Source organism: Erigeron canadensis, chromosome 9 (assembly GCF_010389155.1).
Source record: "Erigeron canadensis isolate Cc75 chromosome 9, C_canadensis_v1, whole genome shotgun sequence".
Lineage (NCBI taxonomy): Eukaryota > Viridiplantae > Streptophyta > Magnoliopsida > Asterales > Asteraceae > Erigeron > Erigeron canadensis.
Genome location: NC_057769.1, coordinates 4,417,955 through 4,445,591, shown reverse-complemented (window position 1 = coordinate 4,445,591; position 27,637 = coordinate 4,417,955). Strand labels below are relative to the sequence as shown.

The window sequence follows — 27,637 nt, the reverse complement described above, 5'->3', positions numbered from 1 at the left end:
TTGGACTAGTATCACGTGCAAGGCATATTTGCACACTGACATCATCCAATCCCTAGCTAACACTTAGACATCTCATCTTCCGATTTCTCCGACCGGTGCTCCTCCGTCATCTCTCGACCGGTTTTCGCTCGTTTTCGGTAACAGTAACTTTGTTTTCTTACAGCTTCTTATTTTAATCGAAATTGTTGTTAAATAAACATAATAATGATTGTAAAATAGTATATAGAACCCCCTATGTGTCTTCAGTAATTTATCGCATTACTTTCTCTCAAATAGGCGAATTAAACTATAATATAAGTTATTATTAGCTGAATAAAAATAAACCAAAAGAATAAAAAAATAAAGTGATTGTAGTTTAATGCATACGGATTTAATGATATATTTAATATTTCGGTAAAAGGGCGTCACCCCTGGTTATATACTCTTTTGATAATATATGAACATAATTAAATTACATTTCTATTTTGGTTGATCGATCTTAGTAAGTTTTCACATATGTTTGGTTGTTTTTTAATGTCAGGAAGTAAGCTGTTGGTTTTGATTGAAAGAATTGCAGATGTTTTTGTTTTAGTTTTAGATGATTATTTGAAGATAAGCCGATGATTTCACGGTTCATAAAAGCCAACGAAAGGGTATTATGGGGTGGCTTCTTCATTGTATTTGGCTTTTCTTTCTTTGGTGGTTTTCTTTATACTGGAATTATATCAAAGCTACTCCCTCCTTCAGATGATGCAATTATTTTTGCAATACAAAATGACGGGTATGAGTGTTGAACGATCCCCCTAGTTTCATCAAACACATCCTTTTTTTTTTTTTGCAAAGGAGAGTGCATAGTGTTGTTCTATCGGTTTTAATTAGAATTATCAAATGAATTCTTGTTAGTTTTAAGTTTTTGATCAGATTTTAGTTGGACAGAAAGTAATTTGTCGTTGATATAAGGATAACCATTGAAGTAGCAATCAAAGCCCATGTCCCATTTTCTTATACTTGGTTTCTGATGGTTGAGAACCTTATTGAGCGATATAATATGGTGATCTAGAATAATGTTCGAATGCCTGGTATTCCTAATGGAGTCTAGCCAGATTGTTTATCTGTAGAGGCGAAGTTAGAGCCTTTTTCTGGATTGGCAGCCCTAAATAAGCTTCAATAACCCCACTAGCCTTTTTTTATCTGTGGTGTAATTTTATCTATTATGTATTTATGTCTACTACCTTGGTCTTATTGGGAGTTCGAGTTGTAAGTTGTCAGTTAGCTTATATCGAGGCTCTGTTTGTACTTATACATGAGCCCTTATGAAATAAGCCAAGGTTCCAAGGCTCAAGTTTATAGGAACCAAGCTAGTATAAGGCTAGCCAAGGATTGTGTGAGCCAGATCTTGTTTTTTTGGGGTAAAGGTTATATACCTGTGAATTTATAACAACACCCAACTGTTTAGTACAAGTAGTATGGCTGAAATACCACACTAGTTAACATGCAACATGATGCATGTAGATTACAACAGAACAAGCTAGTTTGCACAGCCTATACCCAACATCTAGCTTACTCTATCATAGTATAAGTCTTATCCAAGGATTGGGTCTCAAGAGACCTGAGCTTGACTGTGCTTACTTTATCACAAATGCAAAACATCTGCTAACATGCATATGAACATGCCATTGCTACACTAAGTGTCTTTGGAATAGCTTCAACATCATGCTCTTGCTCTTGAACAAGTTGAATTAGTGATAATCGTTTTGATAATCAGTCAATCAACTTCTGCTCTTTTTAGCTTGACAAATGTTTTACTTTTGTAACCAAATATTAGTTGAGAAATTGACTTAAAAACACTCGATAGAAAATGTAACTCCATTAAACTGCTTTTAATATCTTTGTATTAAATATATATCTAGATTCTGTTACCACAGTTGATCATTGTCTGGGTGTTTCGCCCCTTTTATTTCTCTACTTCGATTATCTAAATGATATAACTAACACAGTTGCCAAAATTTTAGAGCATGTTTCTGATGTTTGTCTTGTATGCAACAGGTATTATTGCATCTTGGTACCTTTGACACTTCCAGTTATTGTGGTTGCCGTATACTTTTACTGGCTTAGCATGAAAATGTTCAAGCATGCTTGATCTTCTACTTGGTTTCATGAAGTCTGTAATTCTCATTATCACTACCCTTCGATTGTGGTCTTTTTACTGGTGTTCATTTGGATCTTCATGAAATACAATCATTTGTTGTGCTTTTGAATGAGCAAATTGCATCATTTCACATGCCTTTCCTATATAAAGAGATGGTATCTTAATTTGAGCTCAAAATGCACAAAAGGCACAGGTCTGGGACCAGTGTTGGCTAGGATTGAAGAAAAAAGCTGGCGAGTAGGGCATGTTTGAGGCTGGTTAAGGCACAACAAATTGCTCAGTGGTGTTTAGGGCAACTGAACATGATTAGGCCTAAACCTGGGTCCAGGTCAAAGATCAACGTGACATAGCATATTGATGAATGTTCTTGTATATACATTCATAGGAATGCCTAACTGCAAACAAATGTGTTGTACATATACATACATGTTTTGTACAGATACTCATTGCTGTGGTTTATATTTGTAGCTTTTATAAAGTTTTTATCCAGTTTTACCAGCTGAAATAAGTCCAGAAAAACGATCAGTTGGCCTACTTCATAGCGATGTCTCTTACAAAATAACAAACAGAGCAGAAACATGGAATGCTTTTCAAGCCTTTAGTTATTACGGTCAAGGAGAAATGATCTTTTTCTTCACAAGATTCTCAAGTAGTCAAGTACAACATTTGAAGGCCTGTATCAATGAATTTCAACAAGAGGTGAATGAAATGAAAGAGACCAAAGAAGAGCAGATGCTGATACTAAGGAATTGAAAAAGAAGAAGCAAGATGCATGCTATGTTTCGGTTTCTAGCTCAGTTACCTAATGCTGCACATCGTCCACACAGGTAATTTTATTGCATCGAGTTTCTTTACTAGAGTTTATCATTTTTAATTTTTTTTTTAATGCATGCTTATCTCTTATAATCACTACATGACTGGCAGCCCACACACACACACACACACACACACATATAATTATATATAGATTGAAAGGATAGATTGAATGACTGATAAGAAAATGGTTAAAATAAAGTGATAGATTTGTATTTGAATGTTATATGCTTCCATAGTAAACAACCCCTCATAATCAAGTCAACTACACGTTTACAGTTTGACCTGTTTCACTTCTGAGCCATTTATATTGGTTTTATGAGAGGCCACATTAGCCCATCTCAATTTAGTGAACGGGTGAAAAACTGAAAATGGTGATGGTAATTTAGTGAAATTGGACGGTTGAGTATCATGATAATGGGTCAAAAATCACGTTAAAAACTAAAAATGCATAAACCTTATAGATGGGCTGGGTTTGGTAATGGGTCAAAACAATGGCAACATTTTTAATTTTGGTTTCTTTTATGTTTTGGAACCATACGTGTCGTATTTCAAAGGATAGACTGAATGACTGATAAGAAAATGGTTAAAATAAAGTGATAGATTTGTATTTGAATGTTTTATATGCTTCCATAGGAACCAATCCCTCATAATCAAGTCAACTACACGTTTACAGTTTGACCTGTTTCACTTCTGAGCCATTTATATTGGTTTTATGAGAGGCCACATTTAGCCCATCTCAATTTAGTGAACGGGTGAAAAACTGAAAATGGTGATGGTAATTTAGTGAAATTGGACGGTTGAGTATCATGATAACGGGTCAAAAATAGCATTAAAAACTAAAAATGCATAAACGTTTTAGATGGCCTGGGTTTGGACGTTTGGTAATGGGTCAAAACAATGGCAACATTTTTAATTTTGGTTTCTGCTATGTTTTGGAACCATACGTTTCGTATTTCAAAGGACTGAATGAGTTTTATTTACATACTATTTTTGCCATATTTATTATCTTTTGATACAATATATGTACCATGTGATAACAAATTATAGGTAGCATTTTCGTTTTGAACCATTTCTTTTCCGATGAATGATCAATTTAAATATTTATTGTCATTGATAATAAAGTACTAAAATATTGGTAATGTAATATCTTGCTCTATAAATCTTATATCATTTTATCACAATTTTGATTTTTTTGCAACACTAAAATTAAACCAAACTTACTTTATATGTGTAATCAAATATTGTATTTATTACAAAAAACCGATAAAGTAACATTATAAATATAAAATATTTCATATACACAATTAATGTAATAGTCCTTGTAATAAATATATACACATACATACATTCATTTTGCATGCCAAAAAAAACTCCTAAGAATTCATCCATGGCTTTCACCATCTTTCTCTTCATTCTATTTCTCAAAGTCTCCACAGTTTTATCAGCCCAAAACATAACAAACTTATTCACATCTGTGCTCGTTTTTGGCGACTCAACCGTGGATTCAGGCAACAATAACTACATAGATACCCCATTTAGAGCTGATCACCCGCCATACGGACACAATTTCCCTGGCCAAATTGCCACGGGCCGGTTTTCAAATGGAAAACTTGTTCCCGATTTTTGGGTGTCCTTGTTAGGAATAAAGGACATTATTCCTCCATACTTGCAACCAAATCTAACCGATTATGATATCCGGACAGGAGTCAACTTTGCTTCAGCCGGATCGGGATATGATGATATTACATCTCAACTTTCTCGAGTGATTCCAGTGTCTAGACAGATGAAACACTTTAAAGAGTATATTAAAAGGTTGAAGAAAGCTGTGGGGGTAGAAGAAGCAAAAAGAATTATTCAAGGGGCATTAGTGTCAATTAATGCTGGAACAAATGATTTCACCATTAGCTATTATGGTCTACGTACAAGAACAAGTGATTTTGCTATTGGTGATTACCAGGATTATGTATTGAAGAAGCTGCACTACTTCATCAATGTACTGTTGCTTTCTCTATTTTTATAGCTTACATATATTTTACGAGTAATAATGATAATAAGGTGCTAAATTGATGGTGTTTGGTTGAAGGTTCCCTGATAATCGATTAGTAAAAATATGATAAAAAACATTAATAGAAGGTCCAAAATCATTTTGTATTACCTTTAAGACTATCATTGTAAAATTTTGATAAAGAACTATATTTTTTTTTTCTGTCATATAATTTTTTACAATACAAAATTTATATTTTTTCAAAGCCAAATCCATTTCCATCCATATGTTCAAACCAAATACTAAGTAATTGGGTTTTGTCAATGATTACTGTTAAGGATATCGAAAAAAAAGAATCATATGCCTTTATTTTATTCAGACTTGCTTTTCATAAAAAGAATTTTAATTAATAAATGTTTTTAAAAGGCTAAATTGACTGTATTGAATCATAAGTAACAACCAATGTCGTATTTTATGGGTTTTTGGTCTCAATACTCCGACAGTGTATAGAAGGTTAGAATGTATACAACCTTAGTGCCTTACCCCTACCACGACGACGGTGTAGAGAGACTGCTTCCTGGTTTTAAGATAAATTAGGACTTTCGGCCTTGTAAGACATGAGGATATAATCCTTGACTCTATCTTCAGAGTATTAACCACTTAATTCAACCTTGTTGGTTATTGTATTGAATCACAAGTTAAGTCTTCTAGTTAATATATTTTATTTAGCAAATGAAGTCAACCCAATTGGTAGAGGCATCTCTGGTTATTTCTACAGGTTTTGGGTTCGTTCTCTGGAGTGATAAGTCTATGGGTTGTTTTCTGAATCACATGTAACGCTCACGGTATACACCTTGTAGTCTAGAGTACGTGCAAAGCTTTACCATTGTATGGTGAAGTGTCCCCTAATATCGAATACATACCCACTATTAAGAAAATCTTATACGTATTTAAAAGAAACGTTTGATTGTAATTAATGAGACGATTAATAATAGGAGTAATAGGTTTTGTCATCGATGACAGGAGCTCTACAAACTTGGATGTCGAACAATGGTGGTTTCGGGGCTACCACCAATGGGTTGTTTGCCGATCCAAATGGCGACCCGATTCACAAGAAAATGTATAAAGAGTCAGAACTTGGATGCACAAATATACAATAAGAAGCTCGTGAAACTCTTAGGCCATATTCAAACTTCCCTTGATGAAAGCTTGATTGTATATGCTGATATATACACTCCGGTGATGGAGATGATGCGAAATCCACGAAAACATGGTAAGTTCTTTATACTAGTTTGTAATGTAAAGAATCAACTTATTTAAGTTCTTACCAATTTTACATAAATGCCAAATTGTAAAATTGCTTAAGAAAAGTGCATAAAGAAAAATGTCATACAACAATAAGAAACTTTTTTGAGTTGTCTATTTTGATATGATAGTGTAGCATTTTAATGTACATATATGTCTATTTTGATATGATAATGGTACCAGTTTGATTAAAAGCTCGTTTAAACATATCGAGTCGTTACTCATACGAGCTAGCCGAGATAAGGGAAAGAAATGAGTCTATTTATAATGGGTTTAATGAGTTTTTATACTCTAAACTAAATTTATTACTAATTAATACAAAAATAATAGAGTTATTTGCTGTTACAAAGAACAATACGAGTACAATTTTACCACTGAATTAAAGATCCCATCATATGTTATTTTTGCAGGATTTACCGAAACAAAAGTGGGATGCTGTGGAACAGGCTATTTGGAGGCAGGACCAATATGCACAGCTTTTACTCCACTGTGCACAAACCCTTCAAACTACTTGTTTTTCGATAGCATTCATCCGAGTGAAGCTGCTTACCGTTACATTACCAAAACCCTTCTGCGAAAAATTATCAGTCGCTTGAATCACACCGGATAAAGTTGTTTCCAAATTTTGAAAGTAAAGCAGTTTAGATTAGGCCTTGATATCTCCCAATTAGAAATGATTAGATCCAAAACAATGTCTTGAACAAGTTCCTACAAACCTATTGTTTTGGAAATTGTCATTTCTTATAAAGGAATGGTGGTCTTATGATAAATGTGAATTTGTGTTTCTAATATTATTATCCAATTTGTTATTCATATGACAGTGAACTTGTGTTTCTAATATTATTTTCTAGATTGACTTAAACTTGGTCTTCTATTTGAACCCATTAACCATTGTTCGTAGGTAATCGGCTAATCGCAATCAACAGGTTTCATTGGCGTAAGAAATGGTATCAAAACTATTCCTTTTCAATCATTTTCAGTTGATTGGATGCTATTGTGTCTGCAAGTTGCATATCGCTCAAATTGTGGAATCGGTCAATCAATCAATTTGGTGGTAGGGTTGCCAACGGGCGAATTAGGGAAACGTATGATGTATCCATATTTCAGCCTCGTCCCTTACCCGGACTGTAAATGTAATCACCTTCGCGCCTGGCAGGCTACAGAACTTTTAACAGTAAGTTTTCATGACTCGTTCGTATCTCCACGAGGATCAGGGATCCCGGGTTGGATTTTGGCCAATTGGGTCAGGGTTACACCAAAATCGCGCTCAGCCCAAACCCATAAAATGAATTCATATATACCAAGATAATCGAACCCAAAATCCGACTTCATGTTTTTGGTTTCAGTTTATATGGTGCCGGTTAAAACTTGGAAGTTTCCACAAGAACCATCCAAACCATATATAACTTAACCATTACAACTGGCCAAAAACTTCCATAAACTAACTTGATTACATTGTACAATTACAATCTACAATACACTTGGACATTCATTCACTAGTTCAAATTTCACTTCCGGCTACTCCCTGAAATTGCTGTTGCCTGAAACAAGTCACGATCAATCCGAACCTCAACGTCTTCTATAGTGAACTTGACATGTTTATCTGCATATTTACCAATATCTTGAATATTATGAAATCTTCCAAGAAAGTTTCTGTAAGCTGGAAGCAGAGTTCCAGCAACCGAAATCTTCAATTCCTCTCTCAATTGCTCATCAAATATTGCCCAAGTGGATTGAGTTCTACAAGTGTCTTCAAATTGCGAATTGAAGAGCTTAAGCTTATCCTTTAAAGATTTTGAAGCAACATTTGAGGGCAAGTTACTATTGTCAAGTTTCAAAGTGTTGAGGATTTTGTGCCATGAGTTTCTTTGGTAATTGACATGATGTTGCCTCACTTTTGATTTCTGTTTTCGGATCCAATCGTCTCCTAAAATCAAGCCCATTTTATCATCTTTGATCTTTTTAGCAATGTATCGCCCGTTATTCATCATAAACACGGATGACAATGCAGGGTCTCTATAAACCTTGGATTTCGACTCCAAATTTCCTTCCAAGACTTCCATAATCCACGCGACTTGAGTTGATAACGATGATGACTCTACCCCTACAGAGCGGTCTGAATCGTCATCAAAAACTTGTTCAAGAATCGGTCTAGAACAAGCAGCACTAAGATAATTCACCACATAACGAGTAATCGGATGAAGCCCACCACCAGGTACAGCCGACTTAACCGGATCACGACGAATTAAATTCTCTAATTCCACAAAAACACCCTTAATCGATTCACGTAATCTCTTCCAAACACTTACAGCTTCATTTCTCAAAAACAAACAATACTGATCAGAAAATAACACCTCGAATTCGGGCAACAAGTCCTTCACAACTTCATACACATCCAAAATCTTAAACAGCCTATCAGGCGCTCTACTCCCCATCGCGATCCCATTCGCGAAATTCAACAGCTCCATTACTGACACCCGACAAACATCCATAAACGACATATCAGCAGCTTCAGCTGTTGTAGGCGAGTAACCAAACACACGGTCACATAACCGTCTTTCACTAGGATAAAACACTTTGACCGCCATTTTTATCGCTTTAGCCCATTTCTCGATTTCCACAATATTATCATCATTAACTAAATTCCCCGAATCAATTACCCCTAATCTCGAAAGGCTCTCATTTATAAAATCCCTTCTCGAATCACTATAAGCTAAAGAACACTCTTTTCCGTACCCCGACCCCACCATACGTTTCATGATATCATGCAAATCTTTAATTGTCCCGGACGGTAGCGCGTCAATGATGACATCATAATCTGTCACCTGACGCGCTACCGGGACATCATCAAACTCATCAAAATTTTCTTCCATGGTATCAGAGTTGGGATCTTCTTGATCACCACCACCTTGTTCCAACAACGTTTTGAATTCGTCTTCTAACCGAAACATACATTGTTGTAACAAATTTTCGGCTCGTTCAATACACGAACTATCCGAATTCTCACGAACAAAGACGGTCAACTCGTCGATGGAGTTTAAAAACAATGAAACATCACTTGAGTAATTAGACCAAATGGGTTGGTCAACGGTCAAGTATTTGGATATACGTTGGTGTAACATGTTAAAAGTTTGATCAGGATTCATATGGCTAGAATGAAGTTTTTCTTTGAATCTGCCATCAAAGTTTGAGAAAATTTGGAGGATATCATGAGCCATGGTGTTATCTGTGTGGCCTAAAGATTTAGCTATGTGTCGAGCCACGGCTAAGAGTTTTTCTTCGCCGTTATTTTCAGCCATATATGTAAGATGTATGAATTATGATGAATATTTTGGAATAATTAAGTGAAATAATTAAAGGGTGTGTGTTGTGTGTGTGAGTGAGAGTTGTGTTTGAATTGAATGATTTTGTAGGTGTGGAAATATAGGAAATCTGTAAAGGAAAAAACGCGGTAATAATGGGGAAAACAGTGAAGGATTTGGTGGTATAGGAAAGGGGGAGGAAGAAGGCTAGATTGGAATTGACGTATAATCTACAACAAGTGAACAACTACTTTAGCCTAATGTTTTAATTTAAAGCGTTTCGTAATTTTTGATTGGTCAACATGGACTTTTTACAAAGCAGTCAAATTCGACCTTATATGGATAGAAAGCAAACACCAATCAACTTTATAAAAATACTGAATATGTTGTTTTACTATCAATTTTTATTACTTTAGTTTAGTAGAAAGTGCATTAGATTACACAATAAAAGAAGAAACAAAAAAATTAAATAAACAAATAGTAGTAGTAGTAGTAGGAGGAAGGAAAATAATTCAAAACATAGAAGCTTTTACTTTATTTAAATGGAAAAGTCTGTTAAAAAAAGTACTGTATTCAACTTGTTGAGTGTATGATTGTAGAGCAGAGAGAGTTGAGTGTAAATGAGTATATAAGTATATTGTATAAATTAACGATCAATCCTTCTAATTGTTTAGTCTAAAACTTCTCCTAATTAATAGGATCGTGATATATGGAAAATCAGATGGTGAAATTATGAAAGAGAATTAGTGGATTATATGTGTTAACAAGTAAATATATTAAGAAAATTTTTAAAAGGATTTATCATTTTCCTATTGTATATTTACACAATAAAAGGAAATTGTTGGGAAAATGGTTTACTGGAAAACAAAACGATGTGCAGACAACAAAGCCCATGAGGCCACTCATTGGCTTTTCTATTGCTATATTTTTCTTTATTTTTATTGACTTTAAAATGATTTGTCTTGTGCATGAAATACAAATTCTAAGTTATAGGTGAAAGGACAGATCAATATATAATATAAAATCTGATTAAGTCAAAACACACACATGTAATTATGTAAGGATTAAAAAAAACAAGTTGCCGATTTAATTTTTCCCTTTCAAATGGACATCATTTAACGGGAATCATACATCCTGTGGTCATATCACTAAAAAAAACATCCCCAGTTGGTCTTTTTCATATATTGTCGTGCACTTTGTGCTTTAACTTTTATGCGAATAGCGAGATTTATATAGATAAAAAAGGTCTCTAAGTTTAAATCTAACTAAATTATATATCTAGGTCGGTTAGAAAAAGGGTTCCGTTAGATTTGTTATATTTGAGTCAAAGACTCGTGACCTGTTTTTTCTTTTAGTCATTAAGTGCTGAGTATATTAAGTGACCGAATATATTAAGAATGTCTTTATATATTAAGTAAAATATATGTAATTGTCAGTTATTTTTGTTTATTAACTAAAGAAAGTAACATGAAATTTAATTAATTAATTAAGTTTTTAACTATTAAATTTATTAAGTAAAAAAACTCACCCATTTTAGATAACCTTAACCCACCGGTTAACATGTCACTAAATCACTCTTCAAATCCAAAGCTAAGCTAATAAATTGCCATGTATGATTTATCCTATGTGGCATTTTCATATTATTTTTACAATATAATATTTTATATTATTAAAAAAAATATATCTCTAATAAATCTTTATAAAATCTTTAAATATTTTATACATATCACAAAATCATCACGCAATATTCACTTTTTTAAAACCTACAACTTTATTTATTCTTTTTTAAATTTGTTAAAGATGTTCGTTGTTATTTTTATTTTGATTATATAGCAATTATATTTATACGTACTCCATTTATTTTCTTTAACTTTTGGTTCAAGTATAATTAACACATGGTCTTACGGTTGAGTTAAAGAAGACATTATATTTTCATTTACAATTGCAAGCCTCTCACCAACTAAGATCATTATTGTTTTTAGTTTGATTTATTTAACCTATTTTAATTTTATTTTCTCTTAAGATTTATTCTTTTGTTGTTCATAGCGATTTTAAGCCTATAAATTTTGTTTTTCAGTTCTTGATCATGTCAAAAGTTAGATAATTTATATTTTCTTATTTGGTAGATTGTTCTATTTTTTCGGTGGTACATAGCAAGAATTAGGTCTAATTCTTATAAATATTTTCTATTCACGTCTCCGTAAAAACAAACAATGCAACAACACCACACTAGCAAAAGCGAATTTTGTTGGTTATCGATGCCAATATTGAAAGTTTTAAAAAATCAATACAAAAGCCGCGCATCGCGCGGGTGAAAATACCTAGTATATATATATATATATTGTGGTTGAAAATTATTTTTATGGGATAATCAATTTTGTAATCAGTATTTCAATGTGTTTTAATCGTATCCCTAAAGACTATGTGTAACAAAATCTTAAAATGATATACCATCATAAATTAAATACGAGTATACGACTGAAAGTCGCTTCATTTAATCATTTCCCATTTTTTACTTCTGGTATTTGATTTTAACAAAAGCGAGAGCCCCATTGTGGCATTGCCCCAATATCCTGAAGATCATATGTCCCAAAATAACGTAAGACTCGGGCCCAAATGAAAGCCCAACTAGCCCATCGAGATTTTTGTTGCTGGTCAAGTTGAAGGACGACATTCATTTCGTTTTCATCGACACATGTGATTGTTGTTAAACTCGGATGTATGTGTGATCCATTCCCTTTGCTAAGATTCTATATTTAAATTTTTGCAATTAATTAATTATTAACTAACCTACTGTCCCAACTCCCAATAGAAGCTTCGATGAAATCCAACACATGAAAATAGTATAAACGGCTAAAATTAAAGACAACACCCGTCAACCAAAATATACCTAGTTACACTCCAAAACCGACCAAGACGCCAACAAACGTCAAACTCCAAAAACAAGACAATCACAAATTAACAAAGCTATTTGAGAGTTTTAGATTATCTTTCCGGAAAAAGCTTATCCTTGTTAGATTGTTTGTAGAGAGACTTTTCAAGTCCGGTTATTTAACACGAAAATGTTTGTAGTTATGATTTTTTTTTTCTTTTCCGCTGAGTTTCCTCTATTGAACCATGCTTCCTGGTCTTTAAGGACATTAGATTCAGAGTGTTTCACAGATATAATCATACGTAAATGAGATAGACTTGAACTTTATTGGGTGAAACAAGCTCATCACAAAGCGTTTTTAAAGAAGTCTTTTTGGATCCATTGAAATAGAGTTCGTAATGAATTTTCTATGTTCAAAATGGACGGCCTATGTAAATTGGGCTCAATCTGTATCTACAATCTAAATGATAATCGACCCATTAAATCATCCTTAACCATTTCCTATATCACCCTCTTTTTTTTTACGAGAAAATCGTAACAATAACTTTCGTTGCGATTCTACCAAAATAGTCAAGTTTTTTTTTATTATCACAAAATAGCCATATAAAACGCAATAATCTGCAAGAATCCCATTAAGTCATGAGAATCGCAATGAAAATCTTGAGAATCGCAATATTGCAATGAGATCATAGAATCGCATAGAGATCCTTTGAATATTGAGATTATGTAAAAAAATATAAAAAAATTATTTATTTTTTGCAATTTTGTCAACAATAAATAAAAAAAAACATACTAGTTCACTAAATTATGTACCACGATCGTATACCGTCTAAAGGTGAAGAAAAGAATACAACAACATGCAGTCGTTGCAAGGAACGTGGTCATATGAGGTTGACTTGTGATGCACCCATGTCATCAAAAACATCTTTTCCTCCATTGAGAGAGTATGGATCTTCATCAAAATCAAAAGGGAAATCTAAATCCCAATCAAAATCGAAATCACACTCAACTCCTTTTGGAACAGTTAATTTAGGGGATTTTTAAATTCAAATGTTGTGTTGTATTAGGCATTGAAATTACATTGTTATTGAAATTCTGAAGCTTTGCATTTATGAATTTTGTAATAAACTAGTGTGTTTTTTTATTTATTGTTGACAAAATTGCAAAAAAATAATAATACATAAATTATATATTTTTTTACAGAATCTCAATATTCAGCAGGATCTCTATGCGATTTTATGATCTTCTTGCGATATTGCGATTCTCATGATCTTATTGCGATTCTTACAGATTATTGCGATTTATATGGTTATTTTGTGATAATCCGGAAAAACTTGGTTATTTTGATACGATTACAATGAAAATTGGCTACTGTCGCGATTTTTTTTTATTATATTAGTATCTTTTTTCACCAGTATTATCTTTTTCATTTTTCTTGAATATATCATTGTTAAATTTAATACCTGCTATGCTCGTAATTTAACCGAGTAATCAATCCAAACTAAAACAAAACATTAAAACTCTAATAAGCTAAAATAAATTTAATAAAATGGAGTCGTTTGATAGCTATCATATTGAGCTTAGCCTTTCATCTATGGTCCTTTACGACCTTTTTTTAACTGACCACATACTTTAGAGATAGGGGTAGCTCGTGATACGAGTCCGTTAAAAATATGTAATATAATATTTTTGAGATACGTTGGTTTTTACATTATTATTATGGGTCAACGAAATTTGAAATACCGGTTAATGTGAATAACTTTAAACTTTTAAAGGATTCTTAAAACAACAAAACTACAAAAGTGTAAAACTCATACAAAATGTTAGAAATAAAGAAAAAGATCTTAAAAAACACTTGAAACTTATAAATAAGTAGTCGTTCAAAAATTATTCATGGATATAAAGCTATATTTATGTTAAGGGGTCATTTATAATCCTGGGAGCTCTAGCTGATTTTTTAAAGGGATTCATATCCCAACTACACATTTTTGGTATCTAGACTACACATAATATTTGCAGCGATAGTCGTTGCAAATAGTGTGAGCTCCCCTGTCTGTAATGGTAAATCTGGCAAAAAATAACGGGTCCTCTGTAAATAATTGCTTCAAATAGTTGGATATAGACAAAAACACCACTATTTGCAGCGATGTTTAATTACCAAAAAAGTAATCGGAATACCAGCCGCCTTTTTTAATTTCCAGGGACTATATCGATTTAAATTTTTAATCAAATATATCCAAAGGACATGAATCATAAAAACTGTAAAGAGTTAGAACTTTCATAAAAAAAAGTTACTCCACGTAAAAAACACCATACCGCGTACATAAAAGAACACGTCAAATCCCAACCGTCCATCTCACAATCAATGGCCACGATCACACATCAAAAGCAATACAACACATTACGTATACATCAATCCCATAACCAATAACCAATCGTATATATACACAAACACACATACTCTCGCCAGTCCATTTACAGTCAACTTCTTATTCTTTAATTTCCAAAAAAAAAAAGAAAAAAAAAAAAACCCTTTCTTCTCAATGTCCTCTCAAAGTCTCCCAATCTCAGATCCACAATCAACAGCCACCGTCGGTAATGGCGCGTGGTCAACCACGATCTCCACTTCCCCCGCCCTACGCGCCTTCATCGCGCGCTTAACCGAATCAACACGACGCGCCTTCGAACGCCGTCGCCCGTGGTACGAACTAATCGACTACACGGCGTTTTCGAAACCGGAATCACTTTCCGATGCCACGTCACGCATCCGGAAAAACTACAATTACTTCCGTGTTAACTATATAACTTTGTTAACTGCTGTTCTAGCTTTCTCGCTTTTTTCTCATCCTTTCTCCTTGTTAACCATCGTTTCTCTCATCGGCGCGTGGATGTTCCTCTACCTATTCCGCGCGTCGGATCAGCCTGTAGTTATCGCCGGCCGTACGTTTTCCGATCGCGAGATTTTAGGAATATTATCGCTATTTACGATCTTCGTTGTGTTTCTGACGAGCGTTGGATCGTTGCTGATGTCAGCGACGTTGATCGGGTCAGGTATTATTGCTGTTCACGGCGCGTTTAGAGATCCGGAGGATTTGTTTCTTGATGAGCAGGAGAACGCCGGCGTCGGACTGTTTTCGTCGTTTGGAAGCTCGGCGACTTCCGCCGCCGTTGCCGATGTGATGGCGCGTGTTTGAATATGAACTTGATTTCTGAGAAGTGAATTGTTATTATCTGGTATCATTATCATCATTGTTTTGTTATTGTTTCTAGATAATTGAATTGTGTAAGGAAAGATCCGATAGAATTACTATGAAATTTTGGCTACTTAATAAGTAGTAATCTGTATGGATTATTATTTACTGGTAATTCTATTTGTAACTGATTCATTTAATTTTTGTTAATTGAAAATCTGTCAATGAAATTACAGTATTCATATCATTTGTTGTGTAATAGATATTAGCTGCAGTTGCTGTGGAGAATGTGGTGATAGATATACAGATATATACGAATATATATATACTTGAATTTGCTTGTAGCTAGGAAAAATGACATGAATGTTAGATCCTTTGAGCTACTTGTTTTAGTTGTGCGAAGTAATCATTTGTTTGTGATCTCGATCTACATTAATCAACGATTGAGACAAATGTGATTAGTTTGGACCTAGATTTAGGCGAATGTGGTCGCTGTGGGATCATATATCTGTCGATTTTTAGTCAGGCTCTAGTTCTTTGAAAAGGAAGGGATATTTATACCAAATAGCTGATACATGTTAGCTTGTCTTTGTGGAGTTGCTACAGCCTACAAGTCATACTGGCCTCAATCAAGCTGGTTGTAGTTAGTATTGGGGCTGAATTAGTTGATGTTACTGGCATTGATTTAAGATCTCTACGTTTTGGAAAGTTTTGTTGATGAATAATTTTATTCAATCTCAATTTGCTTTGAAAGAAAGGATCAACAATCAAGTAAGATCAATCATGTATAGATTACAACTTATGTTAAGACTTGTTAGTTAGTCCATTAATTCATGAATGTTTTACCAACATTAGTGCTCTGTTATTTCAAAAGCTGCGTTGATGCATACAAGTACTTAGTTTCCTAAAAATGATTGGCTCTTATCGGCTCATAATTGGATGGTCCTGCGTTGTTGATTATTGCAAGCACGTTTCAATCAAGTTTAAAAAGAATTGGACATGGGCTAAATTATTTGGAGTTCATTCAGCTGACTTTATTAAATTGATTAACTAATGTTTTGGCTAGTAGCCAAATGCTAGATGTATCGAGCTGCTTGTTTTGCCCTTGGTCATGCATTCATCTATAGTATACAACATATATGTTAGTTTTGTAAATTTTATCTGAGGGACTTTGTTGGATTTTGGATTTTAAGAAGACTATTAGGCAAAGATCAAAAGAAATCTTATAGCTTATAAGTAAGCTAGCAGATTGGGCATTTAGCTGTAATTGGGGTGAATGTGATCCCTCGCTAGGATGCAGATATATCTGAAGGGTGTGATAGATGTTTTACAATCATGTCCTGATATCATGCAACAGTTATATTAAGGCAGTCAAGGCTTAATTTATCTAGGGCCTACCTCATTTAAGCTTATAAAATTGCCATGAGCCTGTATTGACTCTATTTAGGTTAATGGTAGACTCTATATCCCAACACTCTAGTATCAGCCATCAGGTATCAGCTCAATTTAGTTTTATAACTAGATGCTCTACCCTTTGGAGTGAAACTGCAAGTTTATTTTGCAATAGATTTCTTCTTTTTTTGCATCCTTGACTTCTAAAGTCAAGTTTAGATGAATTGGTATTTCACGGGTTGAAGTAGACAGTTTCCTTTTAATCTAGACTCTTGAGTTTTTATGGTGTATACTTTTACTATTACTTGATGATTGGGTAAATTAGAAATATGATCATTGAGATCTGCAATTGAAAAGCCATTTATGGTTTTAGAGTAAAACTGTTTTTACAAATGCTACCTTGAGCTACAGTTTCAAAAATGAGCAAATGATAAAGGCAATTAATCAACCTAGATGGATCCCTGCAGACTACCTGTAGCGTCGTTATTAAATTATGCCATGAACAAGGAGGATTTAGCTTGTTGAAGTTAAAACCTCCTTTGTTTAAAGCATAACCTTGATGGGAGATTAAGAAACTGAATGCTGATCTTGCACCGACACAACTTGCGGATCTGAAAGACATACCTATATGGCTATATGTAGTGAAAGCAACTTTACCTACCAATGAAGTCTCTTTGAATGTGGGTCCAATTATTTTATACGAATTGCTCATGATTCAGCAATAATGCAACTTTTTCTTTTATTTTTGATTTTCGTGCTTACCTGGAACGCTAAAGAGTACTTTTGAGTTATAACGATGAGTCGGATGTAGTGGTTTGGAGTTCTCCAGCTGATTTATAGGTTTCAGGTTCGAATTCTCATTCCATCAACTTTGAGATATAGTTATTCTTTCTATGAGTGCTTGGCTTGGGTATACCTAAGTTCAAATTTGAATGGGCAGGGTTTTTACTCTTAATAATCGTCGTGTCTTCGTGCGGATTAGTAGGAGGTTTTTCCCCAATTTGGTATTTGAATTAGGATTTCTACTTCAAGAGAGCTCTCTAGCATAGACCCGATTAAGACAACTTATGTTAAACCTCTTGCTGGCGAATCGCGAGACGAAATTTCAAAGGGAAATTCACCTTAATAAAAGTAATAAATAAATTGAAATATGAAAAAGTAAACTTTTTATGAATCAACCAACCCAAACTTCACTGGTAGAGAATATCATTAAAACATAACCAATGTAACCAAATGCGGCTAAGAACAGTAGATCAACAATGAAAGACAAAGATGAACCCACTATGGAAAAAATGATATTTTTTTTAATAGTTAGTCAGTATTTGACATCAGGAAACATCTTAACGTATAATGGTGAAACCCTGCACGTACTCTAGACTATGAAATGTAGACCATAAGCCGTTACAGGTGATTCAGGGGAAAAAAAACCCACAGACTTGTTACTTCTAAGAGTCGAACCCAAGACTTGTGAAAAAAACAAGAATACATCTACCCGTTGAGCTAGCTTCATTTGCTGAAAAAATGATATACCATGTGGAATTGTTGGCAGATATTTGAATATTCATCATAATTGAGCACCAAGATTAATAGTGGTGTACAAAGTTCGGTTTTTGACCAAACCACTTTCGGGTTGAAACCCGTTTTGGTTTTTGGTCAATGAAGCGAAACCAGGTTTGATGACTCCAACTCAGGTTGGGTTCAACATGAATTGAAAGGGATATAGACCCAACCCGCTGAAACAATGTAATCATGCTTACATGAAACACCAAAAAGTTGATTGTTAAAGAAAACCATTGAAACACCAAAACAATGAACAAAACAATCTTAATCTTAATATATACTATAAGGCAGTTGAACTAATGACTATTTAACCAATTACATCGTTTGATTTCATCAAATTGACTTTTGATGATATCATCATTTAGATAAAGTACAAATTAAAAATCCTAATAATCATTATCCAAATATATAATTATATTAATATTAATATTTATATTAATTTGTAGAAAAAGTTTCATTAATTTATACTTTTTTGTTTTCCATCAATAATTTACACTTTTTAGCCCTGAATACTTAATTTATATTTATTTTTAGCCATCAACTTGAGAGAATTTTTTAAAATTTACAATCATTTAATTAAATAAAAAAATTAACATATGAAATATTTTCTACAAAAAATTATTTGAAAACCTAATGACTTATTAATAAATATTAGAAGAGTCCTAATTGTTATCAAAGAATATAAAAACAATCCTAATTGTCATCATATTATCATAGAACAAGTGATTGAAAATAAACATATGCGTGTTATGAACGCGCATCATGATTAAATACATATACTTGAATGTCAAGTTCGGGATCACAAATATGTTTATATTTTAATTCTTAATTATTTTTCCTAATAATATCACATTATGAGTACATCTGTTTCAAAATATATTATAATGGAGAAATTATTATATATAGCATGTGCCTTTTGAAATGAATACGGCAAACAATTCCATCAATATGTCTAGCCTAATAATGACAGTGAGAAACCTATGATTATTGTACTACAACTTGCAAAATATAACACTTAAAACCGTGTTTTTTTTAAATTGTAAGCTTTTATGACTTAAATGTATGAAAATCTAATATTGTTAATATCGTAAATCCCGTGTCCAGTGTTGGACACGGATCTAAAATCTAGTTGAAATACTAAAAAGAAAATTCTTTATGAATCAACGCCTTATATTAGGACTCATCCCCAAGAGGAATAGTCCTAATCAGTGCTACATCAGCAAAAAACTATCCAAGGACTAATCCTCCTAAATCCAACCTTATACCAGGACTAGTCTTTGACCCACCTTTTATTTAATTATACACTTTATCTAACTTTACACATTCAATCCCTCATAATTTAACAACTAAATAAAACACTAAAATCAAACACACCATTCATTAAAATTAAAACATAAATAACAACATTTCTAAATAAAATAAAAAAAAGACACTAAAACTAAAAAAAAACATTCCGAAATACTTAAAAAACAAAAAACAACAATCCGAAATACTTAAACAATATAAAACATAATTCATGACGAAGGTAGACGCCATATATGCTCCATAAGATCATGACGAAAGGCGTGATGCACATGTCGGTCACGAAGCTCCCTGTTGGTACGCTCGTGAACCGCCATCCTCTCCTCGAAAGTACGTTGACCAAAAATAGGGGTTGGATTAAATCGTCTTCATCAAGTGTGCTTATGGTGTGCCCCGAGTCTTCAACTATCATGTTGTGCAATATAACACATGTGTACATGGTTCGACAAATCCGGTTAACGCTTCTAGCTATGGCCGATTGGGTTAGAATATGCCATTGATTTTGAAAAGATCCAAATGCACGCTCGACATCCTTTCTCGCACTTTCTTGATATTGTTTGAACTTTTTCTTGTTGTCATCTTGCGGGCATGAGTACGACTTAACAAACATTGACCACTCCGGGTAGGTACCGTCTGCGAGGTAGTACCCTTTTCTGTAATGTGTCCCGATAACCGTAAACGAAGAATCTGGAGCACGATCCTCAATGATTTCCCTAAATACAACAAAGATTAGCACACACACAATGTTTTTAAAAGCAAAGAATGAACATGAATTTGAAAGTACCTAAACAAAGGGGAATTATTTAGCACATTTATGTCATTGTTGGATCCCGCTGTGCCAACATACGCATGTCAAATCCATAAATCTTATGAGGCAACTGCTTCAAGTAGGGGTGTTATCGAGCTGAGCTCGAGCTTAGCATGAACAACTCATTAACTATGGCTCGAGCTCGACTCGACGAGCTTTCAGTGTATAGGCTCGAGCTCAACTCATTAACTATTAGCATGAACAACGGTCTCGACATTCGAAACCAGCGCCTAAAATACCAAAGAGGGTACTTTGCATCTTCAACAAAATAATCGGCCATTAGTTGCTCATGGATGCTTTCCCGATCTCTTCTTATGATGGTGCGTGGTATACGTGGTCGCTCGGATGTTTCACCTTTCTCTAAGTCCATAACCAATGTAACCAACTGAGGCGAAAAACAACAATGAAAGACAAAAACTAACCCCACTTTGAAAAATATGATATATCATGTGGAATTATTGAAATTTTTCTATCACAATTGAGCACCAAGATAACAAAACTTCCTCATTTATTTTCAAGATGAAATTCCTTGTTTGTTGGTAGCAGAAACTTATGAAGAAGTGAAGATAATCCACCCTTGATCTTAGATACAAGATTCCCCAATGGGATGATTATTAAGCTTCATTTTGCATGAAATTTATGAATCTATATCTCAAGCAGTGGCGGATCCAAGAAATTTTTTAAGAAGGGGCAGTAGAGACGATAATACATATGGGTTGGTAAGATTCAAGAATATTCAGGTTTAGTTTTACGTTACATGTAAGATTATTATATGATACAGAAATAGGTATGCTTTTTATTTAAATAAAAACTTAGATGTACATAAAACATTTGATTGTAATTTTTTCATTGAATTATGCAAACATGCTATTAACATATCAAAATCATAAAAATACAAATATATTGTTTCATTTAAGTACACAAGACATATATATACTACCCTAATGATAATAAAAAACCAACATCCATTTTTTTATTTTAGTGAAAATCTAAAGTAAAGATGTTAAAAAACTTAAAAATATATAAATCAATATTTGTTGGGTTAATGTGAGGAGGTGCCTAGGACTCCCCTAATAACACTATGGATCCGCCAATTATCTCAAGTGCAATAATGTATGTTAAAAAAGATTGATTATTAGGCTTAGTTGTGCATGTTCACGAATTTATATGAAAATAAGATGCAAATTGTCCAACACAATATGTGTGATCTTGTCGTGGGCTAAAGATATGTATGTGCATACCCAACTCAATATACTGTGTCTCCTTGTTTTAATGCCTTATTGTTTATGGTGTTTGCCTGTTTATAAGAGCTCCTCCAAAAGTTGATTGTATAGAATTGAGATCCATTGCAATAAAGATAACTGAATTTTACATTTTTTTACCGATTGTCTTGTTGATATCAGGTTCATACATGTTACATATATACTACTTCTTTATAATGTTTACTACTATAGCTTTCATTCAAACTTCTTCGATTAGGTACTTAAATTGACAAATACAAACCAAAGATATAACTGCTTTTGTTGAATTTAGTTGGTTTGATGCTTTTGTAATGTACATGTCTCTAGATCAAACTATCTTGATTAAACCTTGTTAGTGCTAATTATTGCCTTGATTGAAGGGTGAATTAAGCCAACATCCTTACGTAAAGTTGTTTGAGATTCTGTCTTTAAGGTAGCTACTAGATTTACGCTTGTGTATCACACAGGTTTAGCAAATAATTTTTCCTGTAATATGATATAAGGGGTTGGGTATTGTAAAACAAATATTAAAGTAAAATAAAATAAGACAAGATCTTGACCCTTAGATCATGGTTAAATTGATGCACAAAGATTCACGAAACAATTGATGCAAAATGATTTTCATGATGCACGGTGATTTTCAAAGAAGAAAAACCTATTGTTTTATTTGTTTTACTTTAATACTTGTTTTATTTTACCTAAAACCTATAATATTATTAAGTTATGAAATTTATATATAACTATATAAGGATTGATAATAGATAGGAAAATGATAAGTACTTCCCATTATAGCTCAGTGGTTGAGCACTAGTTTTACATGTTGGAGGTCTTGAGTTCGAGACTTGGGAAAGACATTTGAAAGAATTTCACAATAAAGTTCTCCAGTGAAGCAGGTTTGAGTCCTGCAGAGGGGGCAGAATTTTATATCAATTAAATATCGTGTCTTTGGGCAATTTATTTGAGAGTTTCTCCGGCTATTTTGTTGAGAGTTTTTCCTCCAACTAGGTATTGAGAGTGAGAGGGCTCTCTAGCGCAGACCCGGTTAAAACAACGTAAGGTAGATCCCCTGTTGCAAGCGAGTAATCCAAACCTTTCAAAAAAGATAGGAAAAATGATAATTATATTAAGTGCTGTCATTAGTATCTTATTACATAAAAAGTATAAGTAGTATTTTATACATTAAATATTACCTCATAAAATTTTCTCATAATAATGTATAACTTGTAATGCATAAACAAATTTTTTTTGTTAAGCTAAACAAAGAACACACAAAACAAATTGTAAGTTCAATTTATAATAAGTAGTTTGTTGAGATTCATTTGTATATTTCATTATTTTATATCCTAGTATATCCGCGTGTACCATAGAAATAATACTTCAACATTGTATCCACTTGTAAGACTTCGTTACGGATATATTACTTTTACTTTCATAAATGAACGAATATGAAAGCTTATTTTCTTACGTGACTTAAATTTGTTCATATGATAGCTCGTATTCATTTCGGTTAAATCTCACAAAAGAACAAACTAAACACTAAAATCAGCTTATTTAAGTGTTCATGTTTGTTCAGTTGTCTCGAGCATAAAAAAACTACTCTACAGAATAGAATTCATTTTGATTGCTACTATAGACATGTAGCATGGAAATTCATGAATAGAATATGATCATGTGATCATAATTTCTTTGTGAAAGAGTCGTCGTGAAACTATACGATAGATTGTCCAAGTCAATTACAAACCAACTACATTTTCTAGATCATCTTATCACTACACATGGCAGTTTTAACTTTTAACTTGGATATTATATGGTAATGAGAAAAAATAAAGTGAGTCAACTAACCAAATATATAACTCTATATGTATATATAGATATTACTATTCACATTGCAAATTCAACATGTACTTTTCATAATTGACAATTTTTTAACCATAAAAAATGTAGAGTATTTCCTTTCACTTTTCTCTGTTGATTAGTTCAATTCAAGTAGGTAAAAACATTTGACGTAATCTATCAGCCGAGTGCATATTAAAATTAAAGTTATGTATACCCAAAACACAAGGAATCTTAAACTCACTATCAACTTATTTAAAGAGTATTAAGTATTAACATTGCCATTTACCGTCACTTTGGTAGACTTAATCTGAAATCTCGTCTTAAGTAGCATAAATGACAACCAGTCAACCATCCAGTTTTTCTGTTACAAGGATGGCAAAAAAAAAAAAAAAAAAAAGGATAGAAGATTACTTCAGTTGCCAAAAAAATCCTTAATTTTACCCCATTTATGCACATAACCATTGGTTTCTCATATATATGTTAGATGTCTTTTACCTTCAAATTTTAATGATCTAGATTGGTATGTATTTGTAAGAGAAAATTACTTGAGTACATACATAAAATAGGTCCACACTATACGATTTTATAGACCACCCAAACTATCAATAACTATTAAGTAGAGATATATTTTGTCAACTTATCGAAATGTAGACGTTTATATAATTGAATGACATACAAGAGATGTACCAATAACTAATTAGTACCAAATCTTCACTAAAATCATTCCCTGGAATATCATTACAAGAAAAAAAAAAAAAAAAAACAGTTAGGTTTGAAATTTTCAAGATCATCATCCTTCATGCCAAGTGATAAAACAATTGATATTATAGTTAGTGGTTGCACCAAAACCCTCTTCTAGTTAGACTAAATGACACCATTTGTATTGTTTTTCACTTGACTACTGATTAGTCATAACCTAATCTCTCTCTTAATCTCACTATAAATGCACCAACAATTTCAACATAAACCACACTTGAAAACACAAACACATACAATGAAGTCTTACTCTAACAGCAACCATTTCAAACCCTTTTTCTCTGTCATTTTAGTTGCTATACTCTTAACATTTATTTCCTTAGCCAATGCAAATCCAGAAAAATATTATGAGTTCAATGTATGTTCCGGTTCTTGTTTCTATCTAATTATAGAGTTTTAATTTTTTTTAGTGACTAGTTGTTTCGTCGTGTTTTGCTATTGTTAATAGACAATTATCTCAACGAAAATTTTTGATATGTACGCAACAAGTTTTATTTATACACGACAAATCTCATATAAACTAGCTGATTTATCCTTAAATTATTTTTCATGACACGTGTCACTTTGAACAAGTGAAAATGCTGCTAAAAGTTCGATTTATTTTTACTTCTTTGGCTAATGTTAATTCTACAACTAACAGGTTCAAGAACAAACAGTGTCGAGACTATGCAAATCTACTAGGATAATAACTGTGAACGGGCAGTTTCCTGGCCCGATTGTTGATGTACGTAACGGAGATGCAGTTGTCGTGAAAGTCACAAACAAAGCTCGTTACAATGTCACTATTCATTGGTACTTGGATTTATTTATACTCCTCATTTACCATTTTTTTATGTCACATAAACATTATTATTATTATTATTATTATTATTATTATTATTATTATTATTATTATTATTATTATTATTATTATTATTATTATTATTATTATTATTATTATTATTATTATTATTTATTATTATTATTAATTATTATTATTATTATTCCGTATATTTTTATTTCTTTTTGGGACATATATAAAACTTGTTAATTGACCATTTGGGCGCTTTATATGTTCCAGGCATGGACTTAGACATATGCAAAACCCATGGGCCGATGGACCCGAATACGTGACCCAATGTCCGATCATGCCAGGCGGCTCGTACACATATAGGTTCATCATACAAGACCAGGAAGGCTCGTTGTGGTGGCATGCTCATAGTCGTTGGCTAAGAGCCACAGTCTATGGTGCACTAATTATCCGTCCTAAGTTAGGTTCTTCATACCCTTTTCCTACACCGAAACTAGAACTCCCCATTGTTTTAGGTACACATTTTCAATTGTCTTGTAATTTAAGTTATCTTATATCTTTGCTTATCACTTCACAACACATATGTCACAGGCGAATGGTGGAACCGGGAAATCATTAGCGTCCTACAACAAGCTTTGTTCAGTGGTGGCGCTCCTAACATATCCGATGCGTTCACCATCAATGGTCAACCCGGTGATCTTTACAAATGTTCTAGACAAGGTTCCCTACTACTACCAACTACTAAGCTTAGTTTGTTAAACCAGTGGTTGTGGATTTGACTAGATAGTCACCTGGTGGCAGTTTTGACCCGTTTGGTTATATATGGGTCGATTATGTTTATTATTATTTTTAAATATACCAAAGAGGCCGGTAAAAATACGTCGAATAACTTTTAATTTTAAACAAACTCAACACGAAAACTACTTATATGGAAAAATAAACTTTAAGTTTATCCAACCCACCCAGATTGCCAGACTACTCATTTAGCCATCTCTACTTGCTAGTTGCTACTGACTAAGAGTGTATTGTGTATTTGGCAATCCAGATACTGTAAAATATTCTGTGAACTCTGGTGACACGGTCCTCTTGAGAGTCATCAACGCTGCACTCAATCAACAACTTTTCTTCACCATTGCGAACCACAAGCTGACTGTGGTTGCCACGGATGCAGTCTACACTAAACCATTTACCACCAATGTTATCATGGTCGGACCAGGTCAAACCACGGATGTCCTGCTAACAGCTGATCAGAAACCTGGGAGTTACTACATGGCTGCCAGAGCATATGCTACTGCTCAAAACGCGCCGTTTGACAACACAACCACCACTGCTATTCTCGAGTACAAATCCTCCTCTTCACAACCAATTCTACCACCACTCCCTGCCTACAATGACACCGACACTGTCATGGCATTTGCAAACCAAATTAAAAGCCCTGGAAAAGTCGACGTCCCAACTAAAATAGACGAAAATTTATTTTTTGCGGTAGGGTTCGGGTTCTTCAACTGTTCTCCAGGCCCACGTTGTCAAGGACCAAATAACACAAGGTTTGGTGCTAGCATGAACAACGTGTCATTCGTGCTTCCCACACGGGCTTCATTACTTCAAGCTTACACAAACAAGATTCCCAATATTTACACAACTGATTTCCCCCCAACACCACCAGTGAAGTTTGATTACACTGGCAACGTGCCACGCGGGCTATGGCAGCCCATTAGGGGAACAAAACTTTACAATCTAAAGTTCGGTTCTAATGTTCAGATTGTGTTGCAAGATACATCTATCTTCTCAACTGAAGATCATCCAGTTCATTTACATGGGTACCATTTCTATGTAGTTGGACAAGGTTTTGGTAACTTTAACCCGTCTCAAGATACTTCAAGATTTAATCTGATTGATCCACCACAACGAAACACAATAGACGTCCCAGTTGGTGGATGGGCTGCCATTCGGTTCGTTGCTGATAATCCTGGTAAGCTGAGTAAAAAACCGTTTTATATAAAGATATAGTACTAAGTAGGTAATATTTTTTTTTATGTCATTTTGATTAGTATTTTGAAAACTTATACAAGTTGAAATATAACAGGAGTTTGGTTGATGCATTGTCACATTGATACTCATCTTGCTTGGGGTTTTGGAATGGCGTTCATTGTAAAAAACGGAGTTGGACCATCGCAAACACTCCTGCCCGCTCCCCTGGATCTGCCTCGATGCTGAGATATTCGATATGATCCATTTTGGCTGCTATAATTGGATTTATGAATATTTGTTGGTTTTTCAAGATTGTTAAAGACGAGTACTTGTCAAAGTGTCATTTGAAAAAAAAAAATTACTTGAGTTTTTGTTTCGTGTTT

The 27,637-nt window shown here is 33.5% G+C and overlaps 3 protein-coding genes across 3 annotated transcripts; 2 read left to right on the top strand and 1 right to left on the bottom strand.

Annotated features, from left to right (window-relative positions):
- On the top strand, positions 1–27,500 carry LOC122581890 (laccase-12). The gene is made up of 9 exons (XM_043754205.1): positions 1–137; positions 521–760; positions 2,026–2,955; positions 4,648–4,937; positions 25,134–25,285; positions 25,554–25,798; positions 25,875–26,003; positions 26,329–27,255; positions 27,370–27,500. Exons 3-9 carry the CDS (start codon positions 2,934–2,936, stop codon positions 27,498–27,500), a joined length of 1,896 nt encoding a protein of 631 aa, XP_043610140.1. The 5' UTR covers positions 1–137; positions 521–760; positions 2,026–2,933.
- LOC122581891 (exocyst complex component EXO70B1-like) lies at positions 7,509–9,713 on the bottom strand. Its single transcript, XM_043754206.1, has one exon. It carries the CDS (start codon positions 9,530–9,532, stop codon positions 7,742–7,744), a length of 1,791 nt encoding a protein of 596 aa, XP_043610141.1. The 5' UTR covers positions 9,533–9,713; the 3' UTR covers positions 7,509–7,741.
- On the top strand, positions 14,871–15,845 carry LOC122581892 (PRA1 family protein B3-like). The gene has a single exon (XM_043754207.1). The coding sequence runs from the start codon at positions 14,951–14,953 to the stop codon at positions 15,599–15,601; it is 651 nt and encodes a 216-aa protein (XP_043610142.1). The 5' UTR covers positions 14,871–14,950; the 3' UTR covers positions 15,602–15,845.
- Positions 27,501–27,637: the final 137 nt, after the last annotated feature.